General features: G+C 43.1%; 11 protein-coding genes across 11 annotated transcripts; 3 read left to right on the plus strand and 8 right to left on the minus strand.

Moving 5' to 3' along the window:
• Positions 1–181: 181 nt before the first annotated feature.
• On the plus strand, positions 182–1,528 carry SAMD00019534_086340 (hypothetical protein; the record flags this gene model as incomplete). The annotated part of the gene is made up of 2 exons (XM_012895991.1): positions 182–587; positions 849–1,528. The coding sequence occupies 2 exons, from the start codon at positions 182–184 to the stop codon at positions 1,526–1,528; spliced, it is 1,086 nt and encodes a 361-aa protein (XP_012751445.1).
• Positions 1,529–1,850: 322 nt separating this feature from the next.
• Positions 1,851–3,046, minus strand: SAMD00019534_086350 (hypothetical protein; the record flags this gene model as incomplete). The annotated part of the gene is made up of 4 exons (XM_012895992.1): positions 1,851–1,979; positions 2,062–2,255; positions 2,321–2,641; positions 2,719–3,046. The coding sequence occupies 4 exons, from the start codon at positions 3,044–3,046 to the stop codon at positions 1,851–1,853; spliced, it is 972 nt and encodes a 323-aa protein (XP_012751446.1).
• Positions 3,047–3,556: 510 nt separating this feature from the next.
• On the plus strand, positions 3,557–7,415 carry SAMD00019534_086360 (hypothetical protein; the record flags this gene model as incomplete). Its single annotated transcript, XM_012895993.1, has 2 exons — positions 3,557–5,400; positions 5,465–7,415. 2 exons carry the CDS (start codon positions 3,557–3,559, stop codon positions 7,413–7,415), a joined length of 3,795 nt encoding a protein of 1,264 aa, XP_012751447.1.
• Positions 7,416–7,462: 47 nt separating this feature from the next.
• On the minus strand, positions 7,463–11,069 carry SAMD00019534_086370 (hypothetical protein; the record flags this gene model as incomplete). Its single annotated transcript, XM_012895994.1, has 2 exons — positions 7,463–7,727; positions 7,798–11,069. The coding sequence occupies 2 exons, from the start codon at positions 11,067–11,069 to the stop codon at positions 7,463–7,465; spliced, it is 3,537 nt and encodes a 1,178-aa protein (XP_012751448.1).
• A 1,078-nt stretch (positions 11,070–12,147) lies between these two features.
• SAMD00019534_086380 (hypothetical protein) lies at positions 12,148–14,202 on the minus strand (the record flags this gene model as incomplete). The annotated part of the gene is made up of 3 exons (XM_012895995.1): positions 12,148–12,191; positions 12,299–13,599; positions 14,156–14,202. 3 exons carry the CDS (start codon positions 14,200–14,202, stop codon positions 12,148–12,150), a joined length of 1,392 nt encoding a protein of 463 aa, XP_012751449.1.
• An 864-nt stretch (positions 14,203–15,066) lies between these two features.
• On the plus strand, positions 15,067–15,420 carry SAMD00019534_086390 (hypothetical protein; the record flags this gene model as incomplete). Its single annotated transcript, XM_012895996.1, has 2 exons — positions 15,067–15,079; positions 15,191–15,420. The coding sequence occupies 2 exons, from the start codon at positions 15,067–15,069 to the stop codon at positions 15,418–15,420; spliced, it is 243 nt and encodes an 80-aa protein (XP_012751450.1).
• A 384-nt stretch (positions 15,421–15,804) lies between these two features.
• SAMD00019534_086400 (hypothetical protein) lies at positions 15,805–16,432 on the minus strand (the record flags this gene model as incomplete). Its single annotated transcript, XM_012895997.1, has 4 exons — positions 15,805–15,849; positions 15,932–16,106; positions 16,197–16,286; positions 16,380–16,432. 4 exons carry the CDS (start codon positions 16,430–16,432, stop codon positions 15,805–15,807), a joined length of 363 nt encoding a protein of 120 aa, XP_012751451.1.
• A 463-nt stretch (positions 16,433–16,895) lies between these two features.
• SAMD00019534_086410 (hypothetical protein) lies at positions 16,896–17,534 on the minus strand (the record flags this gene model as incomplete). The annotated part of the gene is made up of 2 exons (XM_012895998.1): positions 16,896–17,219; positions 17,289–17,534. Coding segments are annotated over 2 exons (570 nt in total), but the record flags the coding sequence as incomplete, so codon positions are not given.
• Positions 17,535–17,784: 250 nt separating this feature from the next.
• SAMD00019534_086420 (hypothetical protein) lies at positions 17,785–19,227 on the minus strand (the record flags this gene model as incomplete). Its single annotated transcript, XM_012895999.1, has 1 exon — positions 17,785–19,227. One exon carries the CDS (start codon positions 19,225–19,227, stop codon positions 17,785–17,787), a length of 1,443 nt encoding a protein of 480 aa, XP_012751453.1.
• A 468-nt stretch (positions 19,228–19,695) lies between these two features.
• Positions 19,696–21,324, minus strand: SAMD00019534_086430 (hypothetical protein; the record flags this gene model as incomplete). The annotated part of the gene is made up of 2 exons (XM_012896000.1): positions 19,696–20,147; positions 20,220–21,324. 2 exons carry the CDS (start codon positions 21,322–21,324, stop codon positions 19,696–19,698), a joined length of 1,557 nt encoding a protein of 518 aa, XP_012751454.1.
• Positions 21,325–21,751: 427 nt separating this feature from the next.
• SAMD00019534_086440 (hypothetical protein) lies at positions 21,752–23,607 on the minus strand (the record flags this gene model as incomplete). Its single annotated transcript, XM_012896001.1, has 2 exons — positions 21,752–23,296; positions 23,368–23,607. Coding segments are annotated over 2 exons (1,785 nt in total), but the record flags the coding sequence as incomplete, so codon positions are not given.
• Positions 23,608–26,157: the final 2,550 nt, after the last annotated feature.

The raw sequence follows: 26,157 nt of genomic DNA on the forward strand, positions 1-26,157 counted from the left end.
GGTGCACGCGTACACCTAAGTGCGAGGATACATAACATAATATAACTCTGTTGTTGTTTGTGTGTTTATTATTACAATGATCTAGAGAGAGATAGGAGAGAGAGAGAGAGTGTATATACTTCAAAGAGATAGAGATATAGAGATAAAGAGATATATAGATATAGAGATAGAGAGAGAGAGGATGTCATCTTGGATAGCCAGTGTCATTGATAGATCGATAGAGTATATAAAGTCAATTGATAAATCGGGAGGCGCACCAGATACTTCAAACTTCACAGATGCTCAGAATAGAGCTTTGCACTATGTGTTGGTGGCAGGCGCCTGTCTGACTCTATTGGGCACTGGCTCTGTATTGTTGGCCTACCTACTGAAATACTTTAAAAAGGAGAATAACGACGATGAGGATGGTGCCAAGATGATATTCTTCATCACATTGCCTGGATTCCTTGGTTCATTCTTCTGGTTCCCCTGGTTACCAGAGAGAAACGATGCCTTCTGTCTAGTTCAAGCTTCTGGCATTCAATTCTTTGAACTATCATCATTAGTATGGTCATCATGTATAGTATTCATATTCCTTAGAGTAATATGTATGTATTATCAATCATGGAACTACCAATCACTCATTCAATCATTCAATCAATCATTCCAAACATCTTGGAATTATTCCATCACTCCACTCACTCAATCATTCATTCATTCACTCTCCAACCACCCTGCCCATCGATCACAATCAATCATTCCAACCATCTTGGATTCATCCAGCCACCACTCCACTCATCAATCAATCAATCAATCACATGATCACATCACTCGCTAACTAATCCAACTTGAACAACAACAACAAATAGCCAAACAGAGTATAAAGAGAGCATCAGGGAAGTTTGATAATAAGTTGGTATACTTCCATTTGGTCAGTTGGGGCCTGCCACTGGCCTCGGTGTTGCCATGTTTGGCATTTGGCTTGTACGGTCCAACACCAGGACCATGGTGCTGGATAACGAATCCAGGCCTTCGCCTGATAATCTATGGCGTTGGCGCAATTGTAGTGTTCACCAACGTCTCCATCTATGTATACCTGCGGCTCAAGTTGAACAAACGCGAAGGCTATGAATTCATCACCAAACGATTCTTTAGCTTCATCTTTGCCTCACTGATATGCCAGGCGCCATCGCTTGGCAATCGCATCCAGAACTACATCGACCCGACCAACCCGATCTTTGCGCTCTACATGATACAGACGATATTCCAGCCGATACAAGGCTTCATCAACGCCGTCATCTACGGCTTTGTCGACGAGTACTTCTGGTCGACGTATGCCGACCTGTTCTACTTTTGTCGACCGATCAACCAGCTGCTGGGTGGCGCCAAGTCCACTGAGCACCTTGTCGTCAACGGAGTCAAAGGCCAGCAAAACAACAAGCCTCCTCCCACTGAGGACACCTACCTCTTTGTTGACTATGGCGATGGCGATGGCGACGACAGTCAGCGCTACAACTTTATCAAACACATGGATGGTTCCATCAACTAATGAATGAATGAATGAGAGATATACCCTCCTCGGGTATAGCAATCGACTACACTCTCTAAAGTGAGTGTTCCTTGTATCTATCCCCTGCTTTGCTTACTTGCTTAACTAAGTTGATTGAGTTGAGTACAGTGATTTATTCCAAAGCTTCTTCTTCCATTGATCCAAGGGAGTGATTGATTGAGTTGATTGAGTAGTGAGTGGAGTGAAGTGATGAGCTGAGTCAGTTGTGGCTCAGCCACATCATCCTGGAGTTGGTTGTGGCGTCTCTCCGGAGAGTCCAAAGAAGAGGAGGGGACTAGTATGGTTTGATGTTGTAGTTGGTCTAGAAGATAAACTTCCTCTTTGATTGCTTCTCATGTGACAAGAGATATTTATCGATAGAGTCGTTCAAAATCGATGAGCTCTTGGTAATTCCACTCAAATATGTTACAAGCAATACATCATTGTACTCCTGTTGATTGTTGGTTGTGTTGGATGAATGAGTTAGGTGATTGAGCGATGAGTGATCGATCATGGATAAAGATATAACTTACTTGTAAGAAGGATGTCTCAAACTCTTGACTGTTGATCGCTGGAAGAGTGTTGCACAGACTGGCAATCTGTCTCATGATGCCATGATCGTATGGGATAGACTTTTCCTTGACACCCTGGAGGTACTTGCGCAGTAGCTTGACACGAATGTTCATCATTGAGATGGCGTTATGAGTAGTGAACAGATGAGTAGTAACTAAATTGATCAATCCAAGGTTGTTAGTACTCTCTTGTGGCGCCACATTCATGTATGATACATACGAGATGAACCTTCGGAACCTGATGGAGTGACCTTGGCAATGTGATTGACACCGATTCTCTCAGCCTCTCCAGTTTGAATCTTGTAGGTGGTCTTGACAAAGAGCGTGGCAGGCTGTTCGTTGACAATGTGCACCTCAGACTCAAAGATCTTGATTGGCAAATCCTTTGAGTTCTGTTGCTCAGACGATGTGTCCAGCATCAAGAAGATTGGCGACTCATTCAACTCCATCACCAACTTGTGAATGGCCATATCCTCATGGCGCACGGTTGAGCCAGTCGAGTACCATCCCAACAGCTCATAAGTTGGGAACACCTTCTTGACTGGTTATGTATGAGTGATTGATTGATTGAGTGAGTGAGTGAGTGATGTTTGTTGACCATCAAGGGTAGAGACATACATTGATCAGACTTCTTCCTGAGATACTCGAGGTCTAGTTGCTTGTTGGGCGTGAGCACCAACTCGAAGGAGTTACATATCTCTATGATTCTACCGTTTTGAAGACCGAGCAATACACCGATGACCTGTGGCACATTCTCTGGGTTGTGACACTCGACCTTGGCACGAGTGTGATGATCAGAGATATTGATGATCACCAAAGGATGAAGATCAACCTGTAGACCAGTTGCATTTGCACTCTTCTCCAATATAAGTTGATTATGTTGGATGTTTGTAGTGGTGGCAGCTGTTGATGTAGTTGTTGTAGTCTGTGCTGGTGGTTGTGACATGTCTCCTTCTCAATATATGTGTATGTATAAATATATATATGTATATGTATGTGTATGTAAGTAATACTTGAAGATGATGTTGACTTCAAATCAGATATTGAGGGCAATTTGGGGGTGATTGATGAACAGACCCTGTTCTTCTTTCTTTTTTCTTGAGGGTCAACCCTTGCCCTTGCCCTCGCCCTCACCCATAACTTCCCTCTTTCTTTTACCATAAGGATAATAACAGTGATCAATGATATAATATTATACCAAATATATATATATAATCACAATATGTTGTCAATCAATATGTGTATTAACCATTCTATCCATTTGAATCTATCAATTCCAAGAATAAAACGATCAAAGATGACCAAAACATGATGTCAGAGTTTTCAAAACAAACAAACAAACACCAAATCATTGGACTGAGTAAGTTCAATCAATGTACACCTGATCTGACTTGGTAATTATAGTAATAAGTACTTAGTATTAGTACTCATATATATATATATCATCATACTCATCATGGTATCAAGACTCTTTACATCTACAACAACATCAACATCATCATCGACTACAGGTGATGTTCATCGTTTACTGCGGCACTTGGTAACTGGTTGTCAGAGATACACTACTTCATCAACTTCATCATCATCACCATTTGGATTGGCAACATCACAATCATACAATGTACCATTGGAGAGTCATTCAACAACTCAATCACTGTTTGGAAGCAACAACAACAAGACGAGACATTATGTCACTGTGAAGCAATCACAACCTAACCTTGCCAAGGCCAAGGCTATTGAGGATGTGTATCAGAAGAAGACACCGACTGAACACGTACTACTTCGTCCAGACAGTTACATTGGAACTATTCAAACGATTGAGGATGATATGTGGGTACTTTCTCGCTCGGCTCTGGTTCACGACAAACCTGCAGCGGGCAAGAAGGAGAAAGAGAAAGAGACACCTTTATTCATACATTCAATCAAGGCCAAGTACATACCTGGTCTACTAAAGATATTCGATGAGATATTGGTCAATGCCGCCGACAACAAACAACGCGACAAGTCAATGACCTACATCAAGGTGGAGATTGACCCCGTGGCAGGATCGATCAGCATCGAGAACGATGGCAAGGGCATACCCGTGGCCATGCATCGCACTGAGAACGTCTACGTTGTCGAGATGGTCATGGGCAACCTGATGAGTGGCTCCAACTTTAACGACAGCGAGCTCAAGGTGGTTGGCGGCAGGAATGGCTTTGGCGCCAAGCTGACAAACATCTTCTCCACGCAGTTCGAGGTGGAGACCTACGACAAGTCCAACGGACTAAAGTATCGCCAGCGTTGGATGAACAATATGAGTGTACGAGAGGACCCCACCATCAGCAAGGCCAAGCTCGACCACGAGTACACTCGCATCAAGTTCACACCCGACCTCAAGAAGTTCCATCTCACCTCGCTCAAGGACGACGACATCCTGCGCCTGATGGAGAGACGTGTGTATGATATCGCCGGCTGCAACCCAGACCTCAAGATCTCGCTCAACGGTCGTCCGATCCAGCTCAACTTCCAGTCGTACGTCAAGCTGTACGAGCATCATCTGAGCAAGCAGCAGGAGAAGAACAAGGACAATGAGCAAGACAACTTTGTGTTTGGCGAGATTGGCGATCGATGGAGTATTGGCATTGGCACGAGCGACACAGGCCAGTTCACGCAGGTCAGTTTTGTTAATGGCATCAACACGCTCAAGGGTGGCGCACACGTCAACTTCATCGCCGACCAGCTGATCAGATACATTGCTGAGCGCATCAAGAAGAAGCATGCCGACCTCGAGGTGCGTCCCATGAACATTAAGCACCACCTCTCGCTGTTTGTCAACTGTCTGATTGACAACCCGTCGTTTGACTCGCAGACCAAGGAGACGCTGACCACCAAGGCAATCAACTTTGGATCGACGCCCGAGGTGCCTGAGAAGATGCTCGAGCAATTTGTTCGCCAGAGCAAGATCATTGACAAGATTGCCGGCTGGGTGTTGATGCGTCAGCAGGCCGAGCTAGTGCACGCGTCCACCACGAGGACGTCCAAGTCCACGCTGGCCAAGTCCATTCCAAAGCTTGACGATGCAAACTGGGCCGGTGGTGCCAAGAGCAACCAATGCACACTGATCATCACAGAGGGTGATTCTGCCAAGTCTCTGGCCGTCGCAGGTCTCAGCGTTCTTGGTCGTGACAAATATGGAGTGTTCCCCTTGCGTGGCAAGCTTTTGAACGTTCGCGATGTCGCCCCAAGACAGCTACTCAACAACGAAGAGATCAACAACTTGACCAACATCCTAGGTCTCTCGCACAAGATGAAGTATGAGTAAGTATTCTCCTTTTGTACAACCCTTGACCATCAATGAAGCGCACTAACATTGGCATCACAGCAATGAGCAAAACATCTCACAGCTTAGGTATGGCAAGGTGTTGCTGATGACTGATCAGGATAGCGATGGATCACATATCAAGGGCCTGTTCATCAACTTTATTCATTATTTCTGGCCAGAGTTGCTCAAGGCCAACTTCTTGGAGGAGTTTGTTACACCAATTATCAAGGCGAGCAAGCGCGATGAGAAGAAGGCATTCTTCACAATCAGTGATTACATCAACTGGTCAAAGACACTGCCCGAGAACACACTGAGGAGTTGGACGATCAAATACTACAAAGGTCTGGGTACCAACACTGCTGCCGAGGCCAAAGAGTACTTCTCCAACCTCAAGAAGCATATCATCAAGTTCCGCTGGTCCCCAGAGTCGGACAAGCTCATTGGAATGGCATTTAACAAGGACGCTGCCAGTGAGCGACAGGGCTGGCTGATGTCATCCGACGTGACACAGACTGTGGATCACTCAATCAAGGAGCTCTCATACTCGGACTTTATCAACAAGGAGCTGATCCATTTCAGTTGGGCAGCCAATCACAGATCAATCCCCTCAATCATGGACGGACTCAAGACTGGCCAGCGCAAGATCCTCTACGCCTGTTTCAAGAGGAAGCTCACCAGTGAGATCAAGGTGGCACAGCTCTCGGGCTACGTTGCCGAACACACTGCCTATCACCATGGCGAGCAATCTCTCTCGTCCACCATTGTCAAGATGGCGCAGGACTTTGTCGGCAGCAACAACATCCCGCTGTTGACACAGGGCGGTCAGTTTGGTACGCGTCTTCAGGGTGGTGACGACTCGGCCAGCCCAAGGTACATTTTCACAAGGCTCAGTCCTCTCACGCGACTCATCTTCAATGAGTTGGATGATGAGACTCTGAACTATCTCGAGGAGGACGGCGAGTCAATCCAGCCAGCGCACTATGCTCCCATCATTCCAATGTTGCTTGTTAATGGCAGCAGTGGAATCGGTGTTGGTATGTCCAACTCTGTACCCCTATACTCGCCCATCGACATCATAGATTACCTGCTCCTCAAGCTCGCCAATCAAAAGCACATGAAGAGTTTGATACCTTGGTATCGCGGATTCAAGGGCTCAGTGACCCATCATCAGAATTCATACAAGACTTGTGGTGTCATCAAGCCTGAAGGCAGGAGCATATTGATCATCAGCGATCTGCCAGTTGGCAAATGGACAACTGACTACAAACAGGTGTTGACCACATTGATAGAGGAGGACGTGATCAAGTCGTACACCGATGGAAACACAGAGAACACTGTTCACTTCACCATCAGTGTCAGTTACGAGCAGATGGAGTCATTGCAAAAGATGACAGAGAATGAGTTGATATCAATGTTCAAGTTGACATCACTTGTTCATCCCAATCTGGTGCTGTTTGGTGCCGATGGCCACATCAAGAAGTATGACACCGTGGAGCAGATCATTGATGACTTCTATACAGTGCGTCTGGAGTTGTACGCCAAGCGCAGGACTATCATGATGGAGAAGCTCAAGACACAGATTGACAAGCACAAGGTCACCAGCAACTTTATCCAGTTGATCGCATCTGGTCGCATCAAGATTGGTGGCGTCAGCAAGGACAAGATTATGAAGGATCTGGACGCCGTAGGATTCAAGCTGGAGGCGAATCAGGACCACGAAGCAACCTTCAACTATCTGTTCAACCTGCCAATTCTTGAGATGACCCAGGAGAAGATCGAATCACTCACCAACCAATACAAGAAGAAGGAGGAAGAGTACCGAGTGATCCAAGCTCAGACCCCTAACTCAATGTGGACAGGCGATCTACAACACTTGCGCGACACACTCCTCAAAGACAGCAGCTACAAGAGAGTATTGCCAGCCAGTATCCCGTCACCTGACGCCCCCAAGAAAAAGAGGGTCAGCAAGACGTCTGTAGTGTCCAAGTCTGCTGATGAAGTTGATGAATAAACACAACATCTGATTGAATGAATTAGGATCATTCCAACAACTGTCGGCTACACTTTATTCGTATTATTGAGGCTGGACATGTATCGGTTGATATCCTTTAGATCACAGCAATGTAACGATGGGAACTTGGACGACTGTTCAATGAGGATGCGGTTGCTGGTCAGCAGAATGACGTGCTTGTAGACAAACTGCTTGGAGATAAACAATGACTTGGACAATATCTCCTGTGCACTCTTTGGCGACTCCTCACGTATACTGATCAGTTTGCTGTTGTTGCTATGGGACATGATATCATCCAATCTCTGCTGGATTCTGTGATGGGGTTGGAGAGTTAGAGATGATGTTGGTTGGGGATCTACCCAAGTGTTCACATGGTACATACGTGGAGCTTTGATGAGAGAATGACTTTAGTTCATCCAGTGCGCCTTTGAATACCTGGATGGTCCATTGCTTTCCAATGGTCTTAAGATTGGATAGTAGTGGCACCAGTCGCTTCAGGAGCAGGTCGTTCTCGATCAACATATTATTGTCGACAATAATCAAACCTGTCTGTGGATATAAGATGGCATTTTGGAGTCCATTGATGTTGTTGTTGTTGTTGTTGATGGGCTTTGTTGTTGATGTTGTTGATGATGATGTGGAGGATGACTTGCTAACTAAATGTTCAAGATACTCTTGACCTTTGATAAAGTGAATGCCATCGGCACGACGGTAGTCGATCAGTCGCGGATGCTTTTGGTAGAGATCGGGCAAGTAGTTGGGTTCGATCACAAATAGATTAGAGTCAGCCTCCAGTGTGTTGGAGACTTGTGCACCGGCCTCAAGCAGAGACTTGACCAGTTGAGGCGATGTTAACTTGTCTCCATAGCCAAGGAAGCATATATGTTTGTCCTTGATGGTGATCACATTGTTGTTACTGTTGTTGCTGCCATTTGTGAATGGAGCATTGGGGATGTGAGATGAAGAGGAAGCTGGTGATGGGGAGGGTGAAGGCGAGGGTTTGGTGTCAGCTGACTTGAAGGTCGGCGTTGAGACCAAGGGCTTGCCAACGACGGGTTGTGTATCGGTAGAGGTGTGGACAATGCCAAAGAGCATGGTAGTGTCGCAGATCCATCCATAGGACATGCTCTCTTGGTAGGTGATCTGGTGTGCGAATATGTACAGATTCTTCTGTGAAGACACCTGGAGCAGACCAACCGTCTCGCTCCTCTTCAGTCTTAGTAGCAGATTGTAGTATGTTGATGTTGCTCCAATCGACTTCATGGAATGGTTTGACGAATGATTGTGATTGTGATTGGATACTCCATTGCGACCATGACTTGGTGATGTGCCATTGGTGTGGTCTGAGCACGCGGCGGCGGGTGGTGACACAGAAGAGAAGAATGGCTGGAGCAGCAACACTGATACGGGCAATTGATTCAATTGCAGGTTGGTGGCCAAAATGATCTGTTTGACCTCAAGTGGCAATGATTGAAGTTGTGACCTCTGGAACGTGAGACTTGAGCTCGATAGGTTCAACTTGATATCGACATCATTGAGTTTGATGATGTTCATCGTCGAGACAAACATGTCATCAAAGCTGATCCTGCCCTTCCAAAACACTTCATTGGTCAACTCTGACTTGGCTACCTTGGCCTCCTGTCCACTTCCACTGCCACTTCCACTGCTGCTGGTGTTAGGGTTGACCGATGTTGGCGCAGGTTGTTGGCTGTTGCTTGTGTTGGTGCTAGTGTTGAGGGGAGCGTGTTCATGCTTCACAGACGCGACTGGAACTGAGGATTGTGAGGTCTTGACAGACTGGAGTGTGGGCGTGGTGTGCTGGTGCTGTTGCTGTTGCTGTGGGGCTGGTAGTTGCGGGACCTGTGTCTGGGAATGTGGATGGTGATGATGGACACTGGGAGGTGATGGTTGCTTTGGAGGAGGATGATGTTGTTGTTGATGTTGCTGTGGAGGAGGATGTGCCTTTGATTGTGTGGCCAATGGCGCATGTGGAGCTGTTGCTGAAGCTGAAGACCTCTGCTGGGATGATGACAGAGCGGGAGACGAGTAGCCACCGCCAAGGTCCCATGATATATTCATACTGTTGTTGATTGAGGTTGTCGACTTGCTGTTGGGCACCATGTCCAGGATTGAGAATGAGGGGTCTATTTCCTCCTTTGATCCAGCTCGTACCAATTGAGTTCCACCAAAGTTTGTCGGCAACGATGATGCTGCAGGACTCTTCAACAATCGCTTCTCATTGACGATGCTTGGTGCCTTCTTTGGATGTTGTTGCGGAGTCTGTGGCTGTGGCTGTGGCTGTGGCAGAGGCTGAGTCGGTGTCTGTGTCTGTGCGACCACGGGTGGTGACTGGGGATGTGATGATTGTGATAGTTGCTGTGACTGTGGCTGTGGCTGGGATTGGACATTGCTACCATTGTTGCTGCCATTGTTGTTGTTGTTATTTACAGGGTTGGCGGTCATGGGACTAGTGCCAGTGATCATGGGGCTGCTGGGACTGCTGGTGTTACCACTGCCAGGGATGCTGTTGTGTGAGCTTGAGTGGCTCAATGACTTGGACATGGAGGGTTTCTTCAAAACCATCGATGGAGGATGCTTTGGTAGAGTTGATGTGGAGTTGCCCAACGAACTCGTCGTCGTTGTTGTAGTTGTTGTTGTTGATGTGTTGCTCGCACTGCTGCTTAGCTTCTTCTTCTCCTTCTCCTTGTCCTTGTTGACGTCCTTTGATGATGATCCTAAAACAGGTGATGTCTTGGTCATTGGTGGCGAGGATTTCTTCGAGGAGGTTGGTGGTGAGGAGTTCTCAACGCTCATGCCAGCTCCAGAGCCAGAGCCAGGGGTCTGTTGAGGAGGCGAGGTGGTGTGTTCGATAGTCTTGGTGATGGAGGAGATGGGCGGCGTCTGGGACATTCGCTTGCGTCTGATCATCACATCCAGATCCTCATCCTCGTCCTCCTCGGTGTTGATGTTGACGTCGGATAGATCTCCCCAGCGACAGTGATCACATACCCACTTGCCCTTGGGTATCTCCTCCAACTTGTATCTCAGACAATATGTGTGATATCCTCTTCCACAGCCATCCGTATCACAAAGTAGAATCTTGTCGTCGTCCGCGCCAGTCTTGCAGTTTGAACATGTGAGGTTGTTCAGCTCGTCGCTGTCCAGGCCCGACGAGTCGTCGTCCGACTCGCTGTCACTTCCACTACTGCTACTGCCACTTCCACTACGACTGCTGCCGCCGCTGCTGCTGCCACTGCTGCCACTCTTACTGTTGTTGCTCTTGTTGTTGTTGTTCTTGCTCTTTGTGTCCCTCTTGTTCTTGGTGCTCTTCTTGTTGCTCTTCTTTGGGGCGCGGTCATTATCGTCGTCGTCGCTCTCGATGATCTCGCCGTCGCTGCTACTTGAACTTTCGCTGTCACTGCCACTACCACTGTCGCTGCCACTCTCATCATCATCGTCGCCACTCTCGTCATCGTCGCTGCCGCGACGAACAATCTTTTTCTTGGTCGACAGACTCCTGCGTCGGACAAGTCCGCGGTTGGCTTTGCGCTCACGCTCTCGCTCGCGTGGGGACGCCTCGTGGTCCGAGGATGAGTGTCGCCTGGCTCTTTTCTTGACTCGCATCGATGATGATAATGAGGCTTTGCGTTCCATTTTGATCACGCAGTCCGGACAATTCCAATCGCCTCTTGTTGTGCGATTGGCGCCGCCTCCATTGGCCGCCAGAGATTCCAAGTCGTATGAACGATTACATCGATTACACTTGATCATATTATATTCGTTCTCCTCCTCCTATTTTATTATTAAATTTGATATTAATATATTTGGAATGATTATTATTCCAAGTTCAGATGCGTGTGATTGGACCATAGTGATTGGACATGAAAACGATCAAAAAAACGACCCTCTGTTTTTTTTTGACCCCACCCTGGGTCACGTGATCTGATCTGCCTTTTTTTTTCTGATCAAACCAATCAGAGAAACGAGGGGGTGGTGTGTTTGAGTATCTGGAATCATTCCACCCAGTCTCTCAAATACATGAATGACCTTTTTCGTTTCTTTTTTGTTTGTTTTAGGACGATCCAATCACCATGATCTTGTCATACACTGAACCTTGAACTTTGAATTTGTGAACTCACCATTGATTCATCATCATCCTCTTCATCACTGACGTCGTCGTCATCGTCCTCTATCTCTTTTCTCTTCATGGTTGTTATGAAGAAGTGAAGTGTACAGTGTGTATTGGTGGTGGCGTGTTTAAAAGGTCACGTCTTGACTTGTCCAGGCAATCTGATTCCAAAAAAAAAAAAAAGTATTTTATCCTGTGATTGATTGAATGATTGAATATCTATCGATTCCAGGATTGTAATATTTTTTCCTCTTCTTCTTCCTCAAGCCGCCCCCAAGTATTTGTTTGATTGAATGAATATCACTCACACCTCCGCTCACACTCACACCCACGACTTGGTAATTATATTAACTAATAATATAATAATAATATAATATTAATAAATATATATATAATAATAATATATCTATTTATCTCTTTCCTTATAAGTATATTTATGTATTTGTCATGTACATTAATGAAAATAAGTCCTGGGTGGTTTCTTACGAGCCAAATGAATGAACTCTGCGCCCACAAAGTTGTGGTGGTGTTCAAGTCAAAATTCATCATTAAAATAAAAACAAATGATAAAGTGGGTGGTGCGAACTTGTTCTACTTTTTGCATTATGGGATGAATTGGGGGAATGAACTTCCAATCTGATCGTTGACTGTATGTTTGATTAAATAAATAATAACATAATTAAAAGTATTACAACTCCATTCAATGACATCAATGATGTTGAGGATGGCGCACTATTTGGTCGATCGTACCAACATTTGAGGTTTGATGAAGAGAGGTTGGTGCCGAATGCTTCACGATATTGAGTCCACATGTTGTTGGAGAAGTCTGATACGTAGAATCCAAAGTTTACACTAGTACCATTGAGTTGGCCGTATCTGGGAGGTCCAGGTACACCGCCAGATGCTTGGAGTGAGATGGGGTCGGGCAGAGTCCATGTGCCATAGCTTACGTATCGATCAACATAGTTGAGGAATGGGTCAAAGTTGAAGGTACATTGGAGTTGGGGCATTAGGCGGAGGGAGAGTGCTGTTGACTTCCAAGCCATTGTTGTACAGCATGCTTGGTACGACCCGCCTGGTGTCTCGCCTCCATCGATGTAGCCGAATGGATCACGGCAGTCGCGTCCACCAGGACGATCAGCATTGAGTTGATTGTACCAATATCCATTGTCGTCACATTCTCTTCCCCACAAGGGGCGAGAGGCATTAACGCTCCAGTACACTTGTCCATCCTCGCCAAAGGTGTTGGGGGGCTTGCTTGCCAACTCTTTGGCAAGCGCATGGTCGCCCAACAACACGGACGCGAACACAATGGGTAACATTCGGCCACTGTTGATGCCACCATTGGCCGGCCATGTTATACCTTGTTTGAACATGCCAGCAAAGTCAATGCCAACTTGAATGTAATTGATCAGTAGCTTCCATTTCTGATCCAATGTCTCATTCATCATCAATCTCAAAACGGCATCACCAGTGTCTGACACGATATCTGCACCGTACGTAGCCATATTGAGTGATGGATGCATTGATGAGGAGTAGCTGATGTGATCGAGGTAGACACGTTGGAACCGTTCCTCCATGTATTGCAATGTGGGTGTCTGGTCCACTGAAGGCATGTCGATCTTGATCATGAAGTTGGTCTGCAGCTTGTCGGCTGAGTAGAACAACTTGTTTGGGCCATAGTAGTTGGGACGGAATGAGTCCTTTGGAGGGGGCTGGGCAAGCACCGTGAGTACAGATGCCGTGAGCAAGCAACCATAGTGTGCAGTACATCTGTTCTCATCAAGTTGAGAGATGGCCTTGACTATCGAGGAGCTGGGCGAGGCTGCGTAGGGCAAGGCTGGGGCGAGCGAGGCGTTAAAGTCGTAGATTGAATAGTCGAATGATTGTTGTTGTGGTTGATCAAGTAGTGCGGGATCATTCCATGGGTTGACCTGCCAACCATGTATTGAACCATTGAATGGCGGGTCGATTGAAGTGATGATCACATGACCACCATTCGTTTTTGGTGTAACCCAATAATCACCATTAACAAATGTGCCACATTGATAATCACTATCAAATGTGAATGTTATATTATATTGGGTGATCACTTTACATGTATCAGTAGTAGTAACATTGGCAACAACAATATATGATTGATTATAAATAAGTAATAATATAATTATTGTTGTTATTAATTTATACATTTTAATATTTGTATGTATCTTAGATGGAGATTAATAGATTGGATTGATGGTAATTCTATCCTCTAGCAGTGGAGTCGAGTGATGAACCCACGACGTTTCGTTCAAACAAAAATATCTTGATGAATCTGGAAAATTGAAGTTCCTTGGGAGCAAATGATTATCTGAATGACCCAATTAGGTAATTGAACAAAGTGGTCTATCAACCAATTAACTATTATAATAATTATATATAAGAATACATTATTAAATCATTCGTTACAAATACACTATGACACAGATACAAAATAAATATATGTTTAGATAAATATCATGTCTAATTCATCATTAAACTACACTATTCCACTCAATTATAAAAATATATTAACTCTTCTTATTGGAATAGGATTCAATGAAGAGGAGAAATATAGGATACTTTCAATTACTCCTCAAAGCGAAGAACAAGCCAGATTTCGAAATCAATATTTATCATTTGTATGAACAATTGAGTCCCAAGAAGAATTCTCTGGCTCCTCTACACTCTCACAATAAGTTTATAAATCAAATCACTTGGTGTTCTATGAAACAACCCTTTAGATTAGGAAGAACTTCCAATATACCTAACAATTTTTAATAAATTAGTAGTCAATACTATTAATATTATCACTCAACTCTCCCAGATTTATAATCTACCCTCTAGATTACTGAGGTTGATGATGACACTCTTTCAAATAGTGGGATGCAAACTCAACAGCTCTAAAGTTGGATGGTATCAATAGGCATTGTCATAGGTCTCGGAGTAATTCAATATGAATTCAACGATAATGATTCAACGACATATATATAAATTCTATAATTATTATTCGGTATTGATTGATTATTGATCAACAACTCCCAATAGAGTAGAATCTGATCAGATTGGATCACTGACTAGTCAGCTGACACTAATCATTCTCACTCACACTCTCGTCAATCAATTAGACACACACATGGTCAAGATAACATTAGTCAGTGACATTAGAAACAAGAATTATTAAGATTGTGATGTCATACCACCACCTCAAAGAGAGTGTAGAGGGTGACCCCACAACTTGTACAAGACGTCATCATCAATAACTCGTTGTTATCAGTATCCATAAAGTTATTGTTTATGGATTCTACTGTTAAAGATATGATGAATCATAAATTCATTATCTCTAATTATATAGAATAGATGGATTGATCAAAGAATTAATGATGTTACCGAATCACGTGTCCATATTAACCAAACCTTATAAATACTGCACCAATCAATCAATTCAAATCATCAATTCAATTAATCAATTAACTAATTAACTAACTTACCAATCAATTCAAAATGACCATCATCAGTATGTATAATTATCCTTACTTGTTGTTGTTGTTGTTGTCGTCGTCCTCGTCGTCGTCCCTCTTGTTGTAGGTAATTAATACTAATAATCATACACCAACACCATCAACAGAGTCTATGACCGCCCTCTCCTTCAACGCCTCTGCTATTAGCAATGGTTCAGTGTCCAGTGGAAGCATGAATGCCTTTGGCCAATCATCCAACAGCACATCGGGTGTTGTTGCCCAGATTGGTAAGAACCTTCAGCCAGCCATCGATGGTATTTTTGCCTCTGCCAATGCCACCCTTGCCACCGTCATCACCACCGTTGATGGTCTGGTCTCCTCGACAATTGGCCTCTAAATGCTCTGCTGTTGTACATTCACCTCATCTTGCCAACATTCACACTGTAACTTAATAAATTACTACAATCGAATGGACTGATTATCATCAGTCCGTCCAACTCCAATCCTCTGTCGACTTATTGATTGATTGATTGATTGAATGAATGATGATTGTTATTTCGAGAGTATATATCCTTATTGTCAATCCCGCCTACTACTTGGATGGGATACTTGGCGTTGGTTGGGGCACTCGACATTGATATGATCGTGACCTAATCTCTATGATGTATCTTCGCGACCTAGCCTGCACATGACAGACAGACATCATAATCGCCATCTACATCTACTCTGTTGGCTATATTATTGTGATATAAATCACAACACGTGTCTCTTCATTCACAATCTATTGGTACATATCAACAGTATTCTTCTTCTTGCTAAGTTGATTCTGTTGTTATTGTTGTTGTTGTTGTTGTATGTTTGATTAGTATGAATGAATGAATGATATGCTTTATGATCAATATACATACCATGAACTGCTTCTCTATGTTCTGATACTCATCGATCAAACAGTGTATTGAACCTTCAAGTGCTTGGATTGGTGTTGAGTGTGGATAAGTCTGTATCTTAATGTGAATGTTATGCTCTAGTGGATGTGGCATCTTATAGCCTGCAAACTTGACGTCAGGGTCACCGACCAACTGCCTATAGTATAGTATGTAAGTAGCGCACATGGTATTAGATAATCATCATCATCGTATCATTCTGATCACTCATTCAATCAATCAATCATACATTCTAATGAGGTTGCCAACAGTGTGATCCTCCTTTAATATAGTGAACAAACAAGCATTTGGTATTCTTGTGTCCTTTGTCATTGATATCCTATTGTTGTTGTTGGTGTCGTCGATGACGTTAAACGAGACTGTCAGTCAGTAAAGATATCATCCCATCCCTTTGATTATTGGTATGACATACTTCTTTGCGCCTTCAGGCAGCACGAAGAGTTCGAACCTATCAGGGGCATTCATTCCTCCTATCTATATATGTGTAATAATGTATTATCTGTTTGAAGTATGAATGAATGAATGTTCAGATTGATTTCACGAACTCCAATTTCTCACTTTATCTTCAATGTTGGGTGGGTGAGCCGCAAGTCGACTCTAAAGTGGATGGTAGTTTATTGACACCTTTAATGTTGGAGTTAGCAACACATGACCATGAGGATGATGATGATGGAATACTATATAATACTATACTATATATACAAGGTTGGTTGGTTGGTTGGTTGATTGGTAGGAAGGAGGGAAGATGGAAGATGTGTACAACGGGTTGTTGGAGAGGAAGAGAGAAGAGGAGAGGAGAGGAGAGACGCAAGTCGACATGCTGGCCAAGTTGTTAAATACTAATGATGCCAGGTGATGACGATGGAGTGGAGGGCAAGCTAGATAGATAGCTAGAAAGTTGATTGATTGAATGAAAGGTTTCTTAGACCATCTTGAAATAGTACAGTAATGAATATACAATGACTAGGAAGAGTGTGATCTCTGCTGTGATGATGATGTTGTTCAATTGTTGTTGGTATTGAATGTCTGCTGATACGTCCTTGGCCAAATCACTCTCTGACACACCCAATGTTCTCATCAATTTGGATGACGATGGATTGAATCCCAACAATGTCAAAGCCTTCTTCAATGCTCTCTTGTTTGAAAGTGCAATGCTCTCTATCAGCTTCCTCTTCTTAATATCTCTCAACTCTGATTCCTCCTGTTCTGCCTCTGTTATTGTATCCTCATCAACACCCAACACATTCATCAACTAAGATGATCATTAAGTTAGTCTCAATCACTCAATCAATCAATCAAAGTGACAAACATCAACTCATACCTTCTCCTTTGATAGGTTGAGACCCAGGGTTGACTGTGCCTTGCGTGTCTCTCTCTTGTTGATTGGTATTCTGTCTTTGGCAGCCATGCATGCTTGTTCTTGTTGCTCATCTTGTATCATCTTGTACTCTTGATCATCAATACCCAATGTCTTCTTTATCTTATCATCGGAAGGATTGAAGTCACCCAATACATCCATAACCTTCTTTATACTCTGTGGTCTCTGTTGTTGTGCCATCTCTATCTCTATCTATCTATCTATCTATCTATCTATCTATCTATCTATCTATCTATCTATCTATCTATCTATCTATCTATCTATCTATCTGTACAATAATAATAAAGTAAACAAATATATATTTGTAGATCGGGTGAGATCATCTAGATTCGAGTCAAAATGAACAAAACACTCTAATTTATTCAAAATTGGACACATTCTTTTGGGGATAATTGATCCAGAATAATAATTATTTTATAATAATAGAGAATCAACTCAGTTATTCACTCTCATCATCATAATATTCATCATACTCTAATTGAAATGTCCATATTCGAATTGCACCATCACGTTCCATTGTGATTATTGCCCATTTGGCATCCACCCATCTCAACTGGAAGTTGAAAGAGTCTCTGGACTCGATGTGGAAGGTGTGGACATTTGGAAATACAATTGGATTGAGGATATTCCTTGCTTGACCGACAATGTATGATATCGCATCACTTGCACTGATAGGATCATCATCTCTTGCTATCTTGATATGTAGTTGACCTATCCTTATCATTGTGAATGGCTCGTCACTGCTACATCCATGTGCCTCCAGACAAGATATATAGTCCCCACCATGTATTGTCAATCTCTCGAATGTGGACTCAGAGTTGAGCTTCAGACATTGACCCAAGTTCCAAAGACCAAGATGTTTGACTCCACTGGGCATTGTGATCGGACCAGTTTGTTGTGATGGTAGGTCGCACAAAGATAGATGAGTGATTGATGATGGGAACACATCTGGATCGATGGGCTGCTCCAAGAACTCAAATGACAGACTGGTGAGTGATGAAGGGAATGATCCAATCTCTATTGTGCTGTCCAAAGGACCGCCAAAGGATAGCTTTGTGATTGATTGGGGCAGCGAGCCAGGGGAGAGCGGGTAATCAAAGTCGCTCTCAAAGGTCAGAGTCTTGAGGTTATGCATCTCGCGTATATATTCGATTGCAGTGTCACACAGTGATCCATAGGTGAAGTTGGTAATTGATGGGGACAGCGCACCAGGTGCGAATGGCCACTCAGGGCATTCACCAAGTGACAGCGTCGTGAGTGATTGGGGAAGATGGGGAATAGGATAGTCATACTCTCTAGGGAATATAAGTGTCTGTAGGCCATGTGGGAAGACACCAGGTTGGAACTCTTTGCTATAGTAATAGCCAAAGGACAGTGAGCGTAGTGATGAGGGCAGGGATCCAGGCTGGATATCCATGTTAAATTGATCATTAAAATGCAGACTCGTCAGTGTGTCGGGGAGGTAGCCCACTGGGATGACATAGTTGAATCCCTCACTGTATGTTAGCTCGAGTAGCCCTGATGGGAGCACCAGGTTCGCCGGACTCTGATGAGTGATCGAGCAATACGGAACGAAGACGAGGCTTGTGAGGGATGTTGGTAGCACCTCAACCTTGGGGTCCTCTGTCCTGTCTTCATGTAACAAGGTCAATGAACGTAGCGAGTCTGATAGGTCACGGGCAACACATAGTTGATCATATGTTGTTTTGTTCAACTTCATCGATGTGATTGATGGAGGTAGTGTGCCCGAGACTTTGCAATCCTCTGTAATATGACCGATGTTTAATGTTTGAAGTGTTCTTGGCAATGAGTAGATATCAATGTGCTCGGGTAGACGTCTCACAGTCAGTGATGTGAGTGACTTGGGTAGCATGTCTGTCATCAAATGTTGATTGTTTGTGTTGTTATACATTGTGTCCAAATGCAAGTGTTTGATTGAGTTGGAGTTTGATAGCTTGGTTACAACATTGTCATGATCAGCTAGCATGTCATTATCAGTGACATAGTATGAATATGGGTTGGTCCAGAGTATAGTCCGACACACCTTATACATTGGCTTGCATGATAAAGCAAGTGATCCTGCATCAATGATACAGCCATCATCCAACAGCATACCAACGATAATGTTATGTATTCTAAATGGTAATTCAAACATGTTATGTGTATATATATATGTATAAGTAGGGAAGTATGTTTGAATGAATGATTGTATGATGATTGATCAGAATGATCACATGATTTATTTGACCAATCCAAAAAATCTGGAAACGCGACGTCCTGGTAACCTTACAATGAATCCAACTATGATTGATTGAATGACTAGATTAAAGTGATGGAAATGAATGAATGGTCATTCTAAGATATTGCCTGGTACAATACACGCACCATAACCTTTCCTGTTTAGTACTTGATCACCATCACCCTTGATCTGTGTCCATTGATCATTCTGTATTGAGTACTTTAAGTTCTTATCTGTACCAATTAGAATAATAATGGTTCCAGTGTTTTTGTCATAGAATGATTGATACTTGTCGACCAATTTCACTGGAGGCAACGTTAAGAAGGATGTAGCCAATGTTATGAGGGAATATTTGATGAAGCACTGTTCGAATAGTATGTAGAAATATTCGAATCCATCGAAACAAGCTGATCGCAAGCCTATGTACATATTGCTCGTTGTGTTGTTGATGCAATATGTACATTTAGCTGTAGGTACATCGTATGCGTAGAGAGTTAGACCAAAGGAACCAAAGAAAAAGATCTTGTTTTTGTGGAACACCAACACGGGGATGGCAAGTTGTCCTAGATATGCGGAGACATTGATTGCCTTGGGTTCATCATTGATTGAATATGAATACATTTGTGCTTTGTTACCTGTACAGAAGTATATACACTCGACTCCATCGAAACATGCTGCAACAACGCCAGTACATTGGATACGTCTCTGATTGTATGTCTGATTCACCACCGAGTACATGTGACAGTCTGTGTCGGTGAACCAAATGATGTTTGAATTAACATATATGAATGGTGCATTGGTTTGGCCATCAAATGGTATAATGTTGTTGACTCCAATACACTTTGTAGTCCATCTGTTGTGTGCAATGTCGTACAATGAGAAATATGGTCCATTCGATGCAAAGATGTACTTGGCACCATTCAATCTATCTTGAGCGGCAGTTGTAAGTCTGACCAATGTATCCATCCTCTTCTTGATGCCAGCAGTATCTCCAATCTTGACTCTGTGAGGTTCAACATAATCATTGATCTTGTTCTTCATCAAACGTGCATTCTGATTTGCCCAAGACAGCAAGTCTATATCTGTGAGCTTGTCTTTATCATCAACATCGTCTACCAAGGCTTGTTGGTTTTCCGAGTCCTCAACTAGCACGGTCGCTACGAACTCCTTCGTTGATGTGCATGTTGATATGTTCCTAACTAACATTTGCTCGTTCTCCAATCCATCATCAGTTTGTTCAACAGCAATAGCATGTTGCCTCAGGTCTAGATATGCACCTCTGACCTTTGTCTCTCCAACGATGCTCAAGATAGAGGATTCTGTCTTCTTCTGTTGTTTAAGCAAAGACGCATTAATCTTGTGCTCCCGAACAACAAGATATTCATGTAATTCGCTAAAGTGCTTCGTGACCTCTTTACAAGAATCATCCAATGTCTTGTATATCCTTGTGTGTTCTTTAGCTGCTTGCCAAAGTGCTTCCAACCTCGGATCATTGAGCGGAGTATCTTCCTCTATGATCTCTTCATCAAGTGGAGTTTCATCCTCCTTATCCTCATCCTTCTCATCCACTCTGATCTCATCATTATTGTCCTCACCATCAACAACTTCTTTGTTATTATTACTATTACTATTGTTACCTTTACTTTTTCTAATGTTATTATTCTTTATTGATTGTCTAATATTATCAACATGTTCAATATCATGTGCTCTATGTCTTGGTAACAAACAATTAGAGCACATAACCTCACAACAGTCATAACATATAAATTCTCTCTTCTTCTTAATATGTGTGTCACAATGTTTATCCATTATCTATCTACCTATTATCTCTCTTTACATCAACTTAGTAATCGATTGAAAATGATCCTAAACCCGGAACCCTCAACCCTTGCCCTCGCCCTCACCCCAACTCGAGGTCGTTACTGTGAGACAAAGAACATGATTTGATTGTGTACAACTCCAATCCAACATCATAGATTGATGGTAGATGGATAGTATGGTATATATATGTATTAATAATAGGATGTATAAGTAGTAGTGATATGCTTGTTGTAGTATTACTATGTGTGTTGATATCCTTGTGAGCTCGATAAGGTAGGGTAGGTATGTATGAATGTAGGTAGGTAAGGTAGGTAAAAGAAAAGGGAAAGGGAAGAGAAGAGGATGATTATATAAATATACTGCTGCACACTTTGGCTGGGTCGATGTAGCTGTATGGTATCTTGACATCACTGTTACGCTGTTGGATGTGCTCGCTGACTTTCTCTAGACGCTCGCGAAGACGTAGAACGTGACGTGATAGGAATGGATCCTTCTCGAATGCATATGGTGTCTCAATCAATGTTGGCAGTCCAGTATCAGTGTTGGCAAGTAGATGTGTAATCGATATCTGACTGAGTGACTCGTACTTTGGTGGCAGGGCATCGATGATGGTCTCGTGCGTGATGACGTTGCCAGCGAGGATCTTCTCTGGGTTGATATAGAGTGCGCCTGGTACATTGGGAGTGAAGCCGTACATGTCCCATTGGCCATGATTGCCAATAGAATGCTCGACCGTCAGTCTAAAGATGATGTCGACGACCAGTGTGCACAGGGTGTCGAGGGACTCGATGGTGCCGGTTGGCGTCAGCTTCTTCATCTGTCCGCCCCAGTTGCTTTGGAGGTCGTTCAACCAGGCGTGCAGCTCAAAGTCGCGGACAACGTCCTCGGGATGTGTGTAGAACTGCTTCAAGACACTATGTACAAACTCGGTGAGTGCGCCGTGAACAGCAAGTCCATCCTCACGGAAGAAGTAGTTGGCCACGGTGGTGTGCTCGTTGAGATCGGTCGATATGTTGTTCTTCTTCAGCCTCTCGGTGAAGGTGTTCTCACACCAGTTGTAGGTCTTGTTGAACTTGCCAATGAACTGAAGTGCGCCAACACTACCTGGTCCGAGGAGTGTGTCGATGGGTCCGTCCTTGCCCAGCAGGTGTCCACGTGCACGCCAGTTGATGTCGAGGAGTAAGTTGAAGTGTGGATGCAGCAGTTGGTAGACTGGATGTGTGGCGGAGAGATGGCGATGAGTGCCAATGGCAAACACCTCACCAAGCATGTGACACTCAAACAGATGTGTGATGAACTCCATGTGTTGGCCATCGGCAGATTGGAACCAGAGCTTGGCCAGGATCCACTCGTGGCGAGTACTCTTTGGCGTGAACACTGGCGAGTCTTCCTTGTTCTGCAGGATCTTGATGCATAGTGGATATAGCTTATTGTTGGTGGGGTCGACATAGAACAGTGCCAAGGGACTGCATGTGTAGCGGCCAAAGGAGGCAGCGGCTTGTATATAATCCTTGTCGTCAAATATGTTATAATCGATGAGGTAGAGTAGGTTCATCTCGAGTGCCTTGTCAAAGGTTAGGTTGATCGAGTCGTGGAGAATGGTGTCAAAGAGTAGTTTGTTGTCGGCAAGGGCTAGTTTGGTATGGATCGATCGTTGGTACAGCTCGTCACTGGTCAGTTGTTCCAGACGCCCGGCGTTGATGCCTTGGATACGTTGGCGACCAAACTCTTCATCGGACAACCAATTAAAATCGTTCAATTGATCAACTGTCTGGTTCTCAATGATCGTAGGATTCTTCTGTACCACAATAAGGTCCTTATATTCTTCAACCGAACTCAAATGAGTTATCTTATTCTTCATCGATATGAACTTATTTACAAAACTCTGGAACTATTCCATCATCAAAAAAAAAAACGAATTAATATATGTTTGATCTTTGATTGATTGAATGGATAACATACAGTTGTTGAGAGTAATGATATACCATGTGGAACTAATGAGGTACCAGCTAGTTGTTCCTCCTTGGGCAACATGTAGGTGGGAGGCATAAGTTTGAATGAAGGGGGCAGGTCATTAATGGCAACATCTTCATAACCAAATACAGGATTCTGTGTATAGTTATATGTGAACTGTTTCCATTCCAAGTCCTTCTGTCTCTGTACTATATAATGATCTTGTTGGGGTAGACATACTGCTTGGTTCATTCAATGTTAGTAAAATATTATTATTAATCTTTAATATTATATGAATACATACTTGACTTCTTTTGAGGTTCCCTGTATGATGGGTCCTTAAAAGGCTTATTGATTGGGAATGGATAGAACATATGGAAGTGATCCAATATAGTGTCCATGGACTATATGTCTGTGTGTATGTACTTGTTGATTGATTGGATAGTGATCTGTTATGTCTTGTCCTTTCCTGTTCTGTCTTGTAGTTGTAACTTAGATTGAGTCGTGATTGAAAAGTGGTTCTAAATAATAAATTAATAAATAAATAATTTAAATAGATTAAATAAATAAATAAATAAATAATAATGTTAATATTGGATTGTCTGGACAAAGACGATCGGGGCTGAGATTTGTTGGTGATTAGATATGTACAACAAAGTGTGGAGAATAAGTTTGTAAGATAGGTAGGCAGGTAGGAATAGAGGAATGTAATGTTATTGGATAATGGCAATGAGTGGAGTGGAGGAGTGACCTCGAGGTAATAGGTGATCACAAGTGAGAAATGAGGGTTATAGACTATTGTCAATGTGAAACCATCAGGTGCAATGGAATTAATTAATGGATTGGAAAAGGAATGGGGACGAAGTTGTTTGTTTGATTGATTGATTGCTTGAATTGAATGAGAATGGAGTGAAGAGAGTGAGAGCTTGGCTTTGGGTGGAGCGATGTGGTGCATGTTCAACGAAGAGCGTGTCTCTTTCTCTGGCAGGCCTGGCAACACAATCACACTCTTACACTCACACTCAGCAGTCAGGTGATGATGGTGGTGGTGGTTCTTGGTTTGGTTGGATGTGATGACAGCACGATCATGATATATTTACCAAGAGCAAGACTTGGCACCAACAACTACATTGAGCATCATCACCACCATCATACCAATCATAATGAGCTCATGATTAGAAGAGAGGCGACGATTACGAGTGGTTAACAACAATTGTTGTATTTAAAGAATGGTGATGAGTGGCTGAGCTCAGGGGAGGACGTGGAATGGAACACTAATGTTTGAACAAACTAATACGCGATCAAGAAAGTACTCACAATACTCACACACCCATTCATTCATCAATCATGTGACTTCATAGTGAGTGCTGTGGGTGGTGAATGGGAGTTGTTGTTGTGTGATGTGGTGGATGGCTGCGACTTAGTAGTTGTCTTGCCGTTATGCCAATGCACAGTAGTGTTGCTATTACTATGATTGATGGGGGAAAGGTGTTTATGTGTTGTTGAGCAGCAATATGGAGTTGATGCTCGAGCATCAAACAATGTACACACACACAAGCTTCGAATGTAAGTACGTGTCGTCCATCCATTCATTCATTCTTTCATTCACCTCTAGCAACTCCAACGGTCAACGAGCAATGGAGTGAAAGCCTTGAGTAGTTGGGGCGAGAACAATACAAGTCCACCTACTACTAAAGGTGGTCGGAAACAAAATTTGTATGGTATCACATGATCCAGTTATAATAATATTATAACCAGGTAAACACTCGTCTGTTGCACTTTACCTACCCTATAATTATTATTGATGATGTTATATTATTAACCTGTTCATATGATGATGATCTGGTACCTAGTTGATTCGAACTAAACTAATTAATGTCTAAGTCTATATATTATTATTATTATTATTATTTAGATGATAGAAGAGTGATTGGAAATGCCAGCCAGTCACTGATGATCAATCAAATAGTGGGATTTATGATAAGTGACAATGATGATGAAGATGATGAAGATGATGTTTGTGGAATCCACAAATACCATCGTACATATTATTGATGGTCCAACAACAAGAACAACAACAACAACAACAACAACATACAACACATCACATTTATGTTGTTGATTGAAACATACCAAAGATGGATGGATATTGACGAGACGGAAAAGGACACATCATACCATACTTGCAAGCACCTTTTCAAAGTGACACTGGAGTGAACCGGCCGGCCTGAGATGAGATGCCCTGGCCGTGATCATCCACAAGTGTATGGTTGTAATGGGCGAGTGTGAGTGATTAAAAGATTGATTGATTGATTGGTATGATATGTTATGTTGGAGTAAGTGATTGAATGAGTTGAGCTCAGTGAGTGGCTGTGATCGTAAGCAATGGAGACCATGGCAACAGGTTCTCTCACTACCATATCGGTGGTGGCCTGTACGTGATGCGTAGCTGATGTGTGATCTCATCTCCGATGCTGATTAGAAAATTGATACCAATTGTATTAGGTTGATAGGATAACATAAGATATGATATGATACTGATGAGATGTGATGAGTTATTGATTGGTGGTGTGTAAGTGTGTGTGCGTGTGTGAGAGTTAGAGGTGATTGCCACATTGAGTGGATGTGGGATGCATTGGCAATGGCAACTTGTGGAACGCATATGATGTTGCAAGATAGATGAGATTGTGTATTTGTGTGATGTGATGATGTAAGTGATCGTGTGAATGGATATAGATTGTATATAGATCCCTTATCTATATAAGTTGCTTTGATTGATTGATTGATTGATTGATTGAT

The sequence above is a fragment of the Acytostelium subglobosum genome (assembly GCF_000787575.1).
Source record: "Acytostelium subglobosum LB1 DNA, scaffold: scaffold19, whole genome shotgun sequence".
Classification (NCBI taxonomy): domain Eukaryota; phylum Evosea; class Eumycetozoa; order Acytosteliales; family Acytosteliaceae; genus Acytostelium; species Acytostelium subglobosum.